We start from the raw sequence: 11,885 nt of genomic DNA, 5'->3' as shown, positions 1-11,885 counted from the left end.
GCATGCGCATTGCTTTCCCTATATTTTGGTGTTTGGCTTTTGCAGTGTTTAATTTGGAGATTGATGATATATTTTTGAGCCAGGCTGTTTCGACATGTCTTATTAAAAGCACAGACTAAGAATTTGGAGCTTGATTTGTCGTTCTCAGTGTTTAGCTCTCAATAGGATGACCTGTGCAGTACAGCACAGGGGGCAGCATATTGACAGCTGCAGTGCTCTGCCTTTTGTTTTGGGTCCAGTAATCAATTTATATGACTGAGAAACCAGATTGGAAAAAGGGCTAACCCAGGTCCTGACATTGGATTAGCTCAGATAACACGATTCCCCAATCTCATAGTATACATGACATTTACAGAAGCTGCAAAGCTGAATAAAACTATTCCTTTATGATGAAGCAGAAACAGTTCTCAAACAATACATTAAAAAAAGAAGTTCCCAGGTGAGTTGTAATTGTTTAAAGCATGCAAAATCAAACAAAGTGTTTGTCAAGATCATTGTCTGTCTTAAACGTCTCTTACATTGTTCATAAGTCCATGATCATTGAGAGCTACACTACAGGATTCAAGTACAAATTAAATGGCTGATTTGACTGCCTAACCCCCAATTTTGTTAAAGTAGGGGCTACATCCTCTGCTGTAGCCAATATATCTGACACACTGGAAAATCCATAAGTGTGTGTGAGTGGACCGATTCCTTTCCATGTGTTTTGTTCCCATAGTCCCAGATAAACCAGAGATTAAGAGCCTTCCCGATACCAGCGCAGGACGAATACAATGGAAACCACTATCCGAGTGTAATGGAAGAATTCTATATTATGAGGTAATACTTGTGCTGAAGACCTGCTAGCATAGATATACTGTGTCATCTACTGAATAGTAATTATCATAATTACAATAGCTATTATAATTTGTATAACTATTGAATATGCCGACAGAGAATTGGAAGTAAATGCATAATACTACGATTAAGATATATGTCTCATTAAAATATTTTGTTATGTATGTGAGAATGGGACGATTTGATTCAGGGATACCAATATATTTACAAAGCAAAGCTAAACTTTCAACAACTGTTTCACACAGTGCTCCCCCTTTATAAGGCGGCCATATATACTGCGGAACAGGTTATAAGGCAGTACGGTCGTGGCTCCCATTTGTCCTATAATGCCATTACACTAACACTAGTATTCTCATTATAAGACGGACCATAAACAGCACGGTCTCTTAACTATGGCTCCCGACTACATCGTTATAAAGGGGAGCGCTGTATACGGTAACACTGTTATCTGTCTTGATTCTGTATTGAACATCTTTAGCACCTGTGAGCCATTTTAAGGTAAAAAATGAAAAGTGCTTTGTTTCGTACTGTAGCTCAACTACACCGGGAAACGAGACTATAACGAAACATTTCAAGAAGAAAGTTCTCTTATCCTGAACTCTTCAGAGACGAGCTGCACCCTCCCAGGATTGAAGAGCGGCACTAACTATTCTCTGGAGATCCGAGGCTATACGGAGGCTGGCGCAGGGCATGCCTCCCGGAGTGAGTTTGAAACAAAGATAACAGGTATAAAAAACCTCTTTCATTTGCTATTTATTAGGATGTGCAGGATTCAGAAGCAGACTGAGAAACGGGCGGAGCAACTGGGCATGGTCACGTAGAAAGCAGACAGAGCCAGAAACAGGCACTGTATAAAATAACCCATCCTTTTGTGGACTGGCCATTCCGGTTTCCCAGTGTTGTGGAGTAACGCATTCCATGTAACTCATTACTGTAATCTGATTACATTTTTCAGTAACTTGTAACTACAATGGTTTTCAGACAAATAATGAAATGTGGTAATGCATTACTTTCTATGTGAAAAAATCAGGAAGCACTTCAGCAGTCAAAGTCAAACCTTACATGTAACACAGATTTACTTTTTATAACATCTGGCATCAAAGGAGTGAACAAGTGAGTTTGATAGGCTGGACCATTTGAAGCAGCAGCCTGACCAAACCGAAAAACAAATATCTCTGTAAAATGTAAGCTGTGCCTGAGAAGTAACTATTTGTAACTGTAATTAGTTACAACTTTTTTGAAGTAACTTGTAACTGTAACGGAGTACTTTTTAAAAGTAACTCCTCCAAATCCAAATCCTGCACACCTCTACCAATAAGTAAGTGTTTCATAAATGAAACATTTCGGACACATTGCATTTGGAAAAGCCCTCAGATAATGTAACACTTCAATGCCCACCTGACCAAGTTATAAATTCCAGTATAACACCAGCAAAAGAACAGATTAGTTATAGGCAGCAGTTCATCTATTGAGTAGTTTCTTGCTTGTGGTATACCATTAGAAGAGTTTCACTCCACTGCACTCATTGCTAACAGAGCCACAGAGGCAGTAATACCTGCAGGCTCTCTCTGATTCTCTCTCCAGAGCCCGTCCTTCCAGACCTCGCTGGCCTCACTGTGTTTAATATCTCTAGTGGAACCGCCTGTGTTTCCATGACCCCCGTCTCTGACATAAATGGACCAATCAGGTAAATATACATTGTTTTCTTTCGGTCACGTTGATAACTCAGGAGATTATATTTCTCTGTTTTCTGAACAAAGAAAACGAGGTAGCAATATCTATCTAAATATTTGCATGCAGGTAAACCAATGAATTCATGTTTGGTTTTTTGGTTTTTTGCCAGATGTCTGCATTTTGGTTTTGTTAGCATTTCGAGTCTTATACAGATGTTGTGTGTTTAATGTCATTCTACCTTTGCTACTCACAAGCCCACAAAAAATATCATTTATGTATCACAATGTGATTAAAATTGGGATGGATGATTCTGAAAATAATAACAGATCATTATGGAAATTGGTTGATAATGATACTGAAATGGCGGTTTTCAAGCATATATATCCACTGAGACGTCATTCTCGTCCTGAAAACACTGGGGAACAGAAATATCCCTGCTGGCCGATAAGAAAAACAAGATGTAAACGTTCTTATTATAGTCAATCTATTTCTATAATCCGAACAATGCCATCAAACGATGACTTTATGGCTCCACTGAAGCCATTTAGGGATGGATTAAATCTATATATATATGTATAAGTTTGAGAAAAAGGAAAACTGCTGTGTACCAAAATGATCAATAAGAAAAAAGAAAAAAGAAAAGGATATTTCAGGTACTTAAAAAGGTAGAATAATTGATTACAAATCAATTATCAGGGCGTTTCGGACTACAAGTCCTTCATCGGCTGAATACAAAAAAACAGTGCACTGTTTTATGTGGTGTGTTATTGTTCGTGTGTACAGTGCCTTGCGAAAGTATTCGGCCCCCTTGAACTTTGCGACCTTTTGCCACATTTCAGGCTTCAAACATAAAGATATGAAACTGTAATTTTTTGTGAAGAATCAACAACAAGTGGGACACAATCATGAAGTGGAACGAAATTTATTGGATATTTCAAACTTTTTTAACAAATAAAAAACTGAAAAATTGGGCGTGCAAAATTATTCAGCCCCCTTAAGTTAATACTTTGTAGCGCCACCTTTTGCTGCGATTACAGCTGTAAGTCGCTTGGGGTATGTCTCTATCAGTTTTGCACATCGAGAGACTGAAATTTTTGCCCATTCCTCCTTGCAAAACAGCTCGAGCTCAGTGAGGTTGGATGGAGAGCATTTGTGAACAGCAGTTTTCAGTTCTTTCCACAGATTCTCGATTGGATTCAGGTCTGGACTTTGACTTGGCCATTCTAACACCTGGATATGTTTATTTGTGAACCATTCCATTGTAGATTTTGCTTTATGTTTTGGATCATTGTCTTGTTGGAAGACAAATCTCCGTCCCAGTCTCAGGTCTTTTGCAGACTCCATCAGGTTTTCTTCCAGAATGGTCCTGTATTTGGCTCCATCCATCTTCCCATCAATTTTAACCATCTTCCCTGTCCCTGCTGAAGAAAAGCAGGCCCAAACCATGATGCTGCCACCACCATGTTTGACAGTGGGGATGGTGTGTTCAGGGTGATGAGCTGTGTTGCTTTTACGCCAAACATAACGTTTTGCATTGTTGCCAAAAAGTTCGATTTTGGTTTCATCTGACCAGAGCACCTTCTTCCACATGTTTGGTGTGTCTCCCAGGTGGCTTGTGGCAAACTGTAAATGACACTTTTTATGGATATCTTTAAGAAATGGCTTTCTTCTTGCCACTCTTCCATAAAGGCCAGATTTGTGCAGTATACGACTGATTGTTGTCCTATGGACAGAGTCTCCCACCTCAGCTGTAGATCTCTGCAGTTCATCCAGAGTGATCATGGGCCTCTTGGCTGCATCTCTGATCAGTCTTCTCCTTGTATGAGCTGAAAGTTTAGAGGGACGGCCAGGTCTTGGTAGATTTGCAGTGGTCTGATACTCCTTCCATTTCAATATTATCGCTTGCACAGTGCTCCTTGGGATGTTTAAAGCTTGGGAAATCTTTTTGTATCCAAATCCGGCTTTAAACTTCTCCACAACAGTATCTCGGACCTGCCTGGTGTGTTCCTTGTTCTTCATGATGCTCTCTGCGCTTTAAACGGACCTCTGAGACTATCACAGTGCAGGTGCATTTATACGGAGACTTGATTACACACAGGTGGATTCTATTTATCATCATTAGTCATTTAGGTCAACATTGGATCATTCAGAGATCCTCACTGAACTTCTGGAGAGAGTTTGCTGCACTGAAAGTAAAGGGGCTGAATAATTTTGCACGCCCAATTTTTCAGTTTTTTATTTGTTAAAAAAGTTTGAAATATCCAATAAATTTCGTTCCACTTCATGATTGTGTCCCACTTGTTGTTGATTCTTCACAAAAAATTACAGTTTCATATCTTTATGTTTGAAGCCTGAAATGTGGCAAAAGGTCGCAAAGTTCAAGGGGGCTGAATACTTTCGCAAGGCACTGTATGTATTGGTGCATGGGGTATAATATGGGTTATGTAACACGAGTGATTTAAAATGTGTATTAGTATCTGGGCACGGGGAGGGCACAAAGTAGTTCACGTGCAGACTGTGCTGAGATTGAATCACTCCCTGTGCCTAAATACAAATATACATTTTAAATCACTCAGGCTTCTCTAGTTTTGGGACATTGTAGGTTACCCAGGTAATTGGAAAGCGTGGGTTGCCAGGTAAAGGGACATTTCAGTTTTTACAGGACTGGGGAAACGTATTCCTGGATAAGCCCCTGTAGTTTTGTATACACTCCTGTAGTTTTGTATACACTCCTGTAGTTTTGTATACACTCCTGCAGTTTTGTATACACTCCTGTAGTTTTGTATACACTCCTGTAGTTTTGTATACACTCCTGCAGTTTTGTATACACTCCTGTAGTTTTGTATACACTCCTGTAGTTTTGTATAAACCCCTGTAGTTTTGTATACACTCCTGCAGTTTTGTATACACTCCTGTAGTTTTGTATACACTCCTGCAGTTTTGTATACACTCCTGTAGTTTTGTATACACTCCTGCAGTTTTGTATACACTCCTGTAGTTTTGTATACACTCCTGTAGTTTTGTATAAACCCCTGTAGTTTTGTATAAACCCCTGTAGTTTTGTATACACTCCTGCAGTTTTGTATACACTCCTGCAGTTTTGTATACACTCCTGCAGTTTTGTATACACTCCTGCAGTTTTGTATACACTCCTGCAGTTTTGTATACACTCCTGTAGTTTTGTATACACTCCTGTAGTTTTGTATACACTCCTGCAGTTTTGTATACACTCCTGTAGTTTTGTATAAACCCCTGTAGTTTTGTATAAACCCCTGTAGTTTTGTATACACTCCTGCAGTTTTGTATACACTCCTGCAGTTTTGTATACACTCCTGTAGTTTTGTATATACTCCTGCAGTTTTGTATACACTCCTGTAGTTTTGTATACACTCCTGTAGTTTTGTATACACTCCTGCAGTTTTGTATAAACCCCTGTAGTTTTGTATACACTCCTGCAGTTTTGTATACACTCCTGTAGTTTTGTATAAACCCCTGTAGTTTTGTATACACTCCTGCAGTTTTGTATACACTCCTGCAGTTTTGTATAAACCCCTTGTCACAAAGACGGCCGGAGTGGGTGGCGTCAGACCAGATGCAGGAAATAAACAGACAGAGATTTGTGGTTTGGTGAAGCTGGGCGCTTGATCGCGCTCAGCATTTAATAAACAGAACAGAAAATAAAAGGTTTGTAACAAAAACACAAAACAGGACACAGCACTGGAGCCAAAATAAACAGGTAAACAAAACGAACTAACACACAAAACAAGCGGACGAACGTTTAACAAGTACCGTGCTGGCACTTCCAGCACGCTGTAGCAATTGTTATTCTTTAACCTCCTCTCTCTCCCGTTCTCCACTCTCGAACACCCAACCCCGACTGAATGAAACGTGCATCTATTTATGCAGTTGTACCGAGACTCGACTGCTAATCAATCATTCAATTGGAGTCGCGGTACAACTGCACGTGAATCAATAAAGTGCAATTCCCCGTGCTCACATATTACATTTTACTTGCACGTGAAGTGCTGTGCCATCCTCGTGCCTAAATACAAATATACATTTTAAACACTCGTGTTACACAGACCCGTTTATATCCCGTGTACCAATGACTATACACCAACATTTAACACACCACACGCAACATATAACAGAAAATACACACAGGGGCGGGCACTTCGTCACATATACCCCCCCCTGTGCAAAGCACACATGGCCTCAACGGCCACCTCCCCCCTTAAAAACCCAGCAGTCCAGGACAAAGTCTCGGGCTGGGAAGGGAGGCTTCAGTGGGCCCATGGCTGGCAATGCTGTCAGCACCCCTGCCCGTAGTGGCATGGCTGACAGCATGCTGGTCCACTCCTGCAGCGAAACTGCTGCTGGGGAAAGTGGTCTCCTGACCTCTCCCCCTTTCTTCGTAGCCGGTAGCTCCTCTTGGTGGGGCTCCGACCACAGTACTTCCGGCAGCGAAGAAGCTGCAGTGGGAGCAGGTCTCCGGACCTCCCCCACGATCTCCGGCAGCGAAACTGCTGCAGTGGGAGCAGGTCTCCTGACCTCCCCCACGATCTCCGGCAGCGAAACTGCTGCAGTGGGAGCAGGTCTCCTGACCTCCCCCACGATCTCCGGCAGCAAAACTGCTGCAGTGGGAGCAGGTTTCTGGACCTCCCCCACCTTCTTCGTGGCCGGCAGCTCCCCTTGGTGGGGTTCCGGCCACAGTACTTCCTGCTGCGATGCGGAGCAACAGGCAGCCCCAGGCGATGCGGAGCGACAGGCAGCCCCAGGCGATGCGGAGCGACAGGCAACCCAAGGCGATGCGGAGCAGCTGGCAACCCCAGGCGATGCGGAGCGGCTGGCAACCCCAGGCGATGCGGAGCGGCTGGCAACCCCAGGCGATGCGGAGCGACAGGCAACCCCAGGCGATGCGGAGCGACAGGCAACCCCAGGCGATGCGGCGTGACAGGCAACCCCGGGCGATGCGGAGCGACAGGCATCCTTGGGCGAAGCGTGGCAAGCATCCTTGGGCGAAGCGAGGCAGGCATCCTTGGGCGAAGCGAGGCAGGCATCCTTGGGCGAAGCGAGGCAGGCATCCTTGGGCGAAGCGAGGCAAGGAGTCAGGACAAGCTGGGGTGCGGGTGTTGGCCCTCTTCTCGACCTCTGCGGCCGGGCGGTTCTTCCCCGTGCTCCCCTCAGCAGCCTATGCAAGGGCTGCTGAGGACCGCCAGCATCTAATCCTGATCCTTCTGGTGAAGGGAGAGGCAGCTCCTGCTCCTCTCCCCCTGATGGTGATGGAGGCAGAGGCAGCTCCCGCTCCTCTCCTCGTGATGGTGGGGAAAGTGATACCAGCAGGCATTCATCCTCTGCTGGTGGAAAGGGACCCAGCAGGTATTCACCCTCTGCTGGTGGACATGGCGGAGGCAGAGGCAGCTCCTGCTGCTCTGCTCCTGCCGGTGGAGGTGGCGGAGGCAGAGGCAGCTCCTGCTCCTCTGCTCCTGGCGGTGGTGGAGGCAGAGGCAGCTCCTGCTGCTCTGCTCCTAGTGGAGGAAGCGGTGGAGGTGGCGGAGGCAGAGGCAGCTCCTGCTGCTCTGCTCCTGCCGGTGGAGGTGGCGGAGGCAGAGGCAGCTCCTGCTCCTCTGCTCCTGCCGGTGGAGGTGGCGGAGGCAGAGGCAGCTCCTGCTGCTCTGCTCCTGCCGGTGGTGGAGGCAGAGGCAGCTCCTGCTCCTCTGCTCCTGGCGGTGGTGGAGGCAGAGGCAGCTCCTGCTCCTCTGCTCCTGTCGGTGGTGGAGGCAGAGGCGATGGGGCGGATGCTGGCCACTCAGAGGGAGGCTGTGGCGGTGCTGGCTCCCTCTGCTGTGGCGGCTGGGCTGGTGTGTGCCGTGCTCCCTTCAGCAGCATAAATAGAGGCTGCTGGGGGACACCAGCATCCTGCCCTTCTCCCCCCCAGAAAAATTCAGGGGGTTGAGCCTGTAACTCCTCCCCTTCTGGCTCTTGGGACGGCAGCAGCAGGTGAACCAACAGGCATGCTTCCTCTGCTGGTGGACACTGGGACAGCAGGCCTTGTTCCTCTGCTGGTGTAGATGGGGACAGCAGGCATTGTTCTTCTGCTGGTGGAGGTGGAACCAGCAGGTATTCTCCCTCTGCTGGCAGCTTGGGTCCTAGGGCTGTGGAAGCCCCGACTTCCCTCTCTTCGGGCTGTGGATGCACCGACTCCTCCCTGTTGGGCTGTGGACGCCCCGACTCCTCCCTTTTGGGCTGTGGACGCACCGACTCCTCCCTTTTGGGCTGTGGACGCACCGACTCCTCCCTTTTGGGCTGTGGACGCACCGACTCCCCCCTCTTGGGCTTAGGACATTCGGGCTCCCCCCACTCGGGCTTAGGACGTTCAGGCTCCCCCCACTCGGGCTTAGGACGTTCGGGCTCCTCCCACTCGGGCGTAGGACGTTCGGGCTCCTCCCACTCAGGCGTAGGACGTTCGGGCTCCTCCCACCCAGGTGCAGGACGTTCGGGCTCCTCCTCCCCTGGCTCCTGCTCTGGGCAGTCCTCGTCCTCATGCCCATAGGCAATGCACATGGTGCACCACCTTGGCTCCCTCTGCTTCCTCCTCACTTTTCCCCCTCTCTGCCTCCTTCTCCTCACCTTCCTCATTTGGGCTGGTTCCTCCTCCTCTTCCTGGAAGGGGCAGACAGCCACCGTGTGCCCATACACCCCGCAGGCAAGGCACCAGCCTTGGTCCTCCAACCTGCCGAGGAGCTCCTCCAGGTCCCTGCAGCCGTCTCTCCAGCCTTCCATTTTTATTTTATTTTTATTTATTTTATATATTTTTTTTTCCCACAAAAAAACTGCGGTTCCCGCTCTGGCCTGAGTCCTGGAGGCGCTGTTGATCCCTCTTCTGGACACCACGTGTCACAAAGACGGCCGGAGTGGGTGGCGTCAGACCAGATGCAGGAAATAAACAGACAGAGATTTGTGGTTTGGTGAAGCTGGGCGCTTGATCGCGCTCAGCATTTAATAAACAGAACAGAAAATAAAAGGTTTGTAACAAAAACACAAAACAGGACACAGCACTGGAGCCAAAATAAACAGGTAAACAAAACGAACTAACACACAAAACAAGCGGACGAACGTTTAACAAGTACCATGCTGGCACTTCCAGCACGCTGTAGCAATTGTTATTCTTTAACCTCCTCTCTCTCCCGTTCTCCACTCTCGAACACCCAACCCTGACTGAATGAAACGTGCATCTATTTATGCAGTTGTACCGAGACTCGACTGCTAATCAATCATTCAATAAAGTGCAATTCCCCGTGCTCACATATTACATTTTACTTGCACGTGAAGTGCTGTGCCATCCTCGTGCCTAAATACAAATATACATTTTAAACACTCGTGTTACACAGACCCGTTTATATCCCGTGTACCAATGACTATACACCAACATTTAACACACCACACGCAACATATAACAGAAAATACACACAGGGGCGGGCACTTCGTCACACCCCTGTAGTTTTGTATACACTCCTGCAGTTTTGTATACACTCCTGTAGTTTTGTATACACTCCTGCAGTTTTGTATACACTCCTGCAGCTTTGTATACACTCCTGCAGTTTTGTATAAACCCCTGTAGTTTTGTATACACTCCTGCAGTTTTGTATACACTCCTGCAGTTTTGTATACACTCCTGCAGTTTTGTATACACTCCTGTAGTTTTTTACAAACTCCACGGCACATGGATTATAAGGATCATCAAACCATGTTCTGCTAAAACCATTTGTTAATGATCTATTTTGTTATAGCATGTATGGTACGGTCGTCTCCTTAATTTACTTTCCCATTGTTCACATTGCTCAATTCACCTCTTCCCCAGCTTCTGTACAGCACCTAATAACACCCATAAGCTTGCAGAAGGTCCATAAAAAGTGATCCAAATATATAAAAAGTAACAGAGGCTTTCACTAATGCTCTTCTTTCATGAACACAGTTGCTACCAGCTTATCATGCAGGATTTGGGGGCGACTCTGACCAGTAATCGAAGTGTATCAGATGTCTGCCAGGACTCGGAGCTACCCGCTCTCAACCGCACGGAAGCAGGAGCTGTCCTGTATATCACTGCAGAGATCCAGGCAGAAAACCTGACTGAGCGGTCTGAGTTTACAGTAGGAGACGGAGAGGAGCACGGCCCGTATTTCAATGCTCCCCTGCGACCAGGGAAGAACTACTCTGTCATCCTCAGGGTTGTAAGCCGCTGGAAGCAGGTACTGTAATGGATCTCCTAGTGTCTCATAATACTGACAGCAGCTTAAGGCACGTACTGAACATACCCCTGGGCTCGAGAGCTTGCGTTTTAGTTGAATGGCATCTGTGAATCGTGAGGATATCGGTTTGAGTCCAGCGCTTGCCTCTCCATTCCATTCAATGGACTGTGATGTCATGTCAATACAGTGTGTTTGTGAGGCGGCACCAATGTTTCTTCTGTCATGATTATGATGAGGTATGTTTAGGAACTGGAATAGACGGGGACATAAAGTAGTGTAAAAAACACTTTTGATGAGACCACGCCTACTTTCACTTGCTTTCTGGCATTGTTGGTTGCTAGTTCTTCTTTCTAGATTACACAACAGTACAAAAAAGATTCTTACGAAGGTCATTCACAATGCTTAGTTACTCTTGGCAGCCATTAGACACCAGGGGCCGTATTCACAAAGCTGACTTAAGTCTAAGACTGGTCATAAGTCATCAGTTTGGACTTAAGTCTTATTCACAAGGAGTCTTAAGTATGGTCTTAACTTTAAGACTACCCTGATGGAGTCTTGAGTCCTAATTTGCTATTGACCACAGCTATTTTTAACTAACATGGGTGGACAGATGATACTGCACAATTTATTTGAAGATCACCCAGATGTGGAAAATTGCCTTATGTATGTTTTTGTAGACAGGGAAAACGCTTTGGAAGTTTTTACCGAGACTGAACTGAGAAGTCGATACTGGTTTGGGAGACAGTCAATTGAAACGCTAACAAATCTTTTAAATACAGACCTTTCTCCCTCAGCCTACAGAAGCAATGCAATTCCACCTTTGTTGCAGTTAAAAAAACGGTACATTACTATCTTAACAATCACTTGAACTTATTTAAATAAATGAAATTGTCAATTTTAGAGCATTTTCTTTAAAACAAAACAGTACAAATTATTAACTATAAAAACATACAAAAATGTTCGCAGTACAAGACAGTACAATTAAAAAGAAAATCTACCAAATTGTTTTATGCCGCAAGCTAGTACAGCACAAGAGCATTGTCTTCAATAAAAAATAAACAGGACCGTAAATGAAAGGACACACAGTACAACTGCACAGAAATGCTCAACAGCCAAGAGTATATC

The 11,885-nt window shown here is 45.5% G+C and overlaps 1 protein-coding gene across 1 annotated transcript in view; it reads left to right on the top strand.

The window, feature by feature from the left end:
* Nucleotides 1–11,885, top strand: part of LOC131737761 (receptor-type tyrosine-protein phosphatase alpha-like) — a 34,870-nt gene that overhangs the window by 2,193 nt on the left and 20,792 nt on the right. Inside the window, exons 4-7 of the mRNA XM_059028850.1 lie at nucleotides 719–819; nucleotides 1,371–1,563; nucleotides 2,422–2,524; nucleotides 10,487–10,760. Of these exons, the coding sequence (XP_058884833.1) occupies nucleotides 719–819; nucleotides 1,371–1,563; nucleotides 2,422–2,524; nucleotides 10,487–10,760 (671 nt within the window). The remainder of the gene's footprint in view (nucleotides 1–718; nucleotides 820–1,370; nucleotides 1,564–2,421; nucleotides 2,525–10,486; nucleotides 10,761–11,885) is intronic.

Source organism: Acipenser ruthenus, chromosome 1 (genome assembly GCF_902713425.1).
Source record: "Acipenser ruthenus chromosome 1, fAciRut3.2 maternal haplotype, whole genome shotgun sequence".
Classification (NCBI taxonomy): Eukaryota; Metazoa; Chordata; class Actinopteri; order Acipenseriformes; family Acipenseridae; genus Acipenser; species Acipenser ruthenus.
Note: the sequence above shows the minus strand (reverse complement) of the source record. Positions and strands in the feature narration are given on the sequence as shown.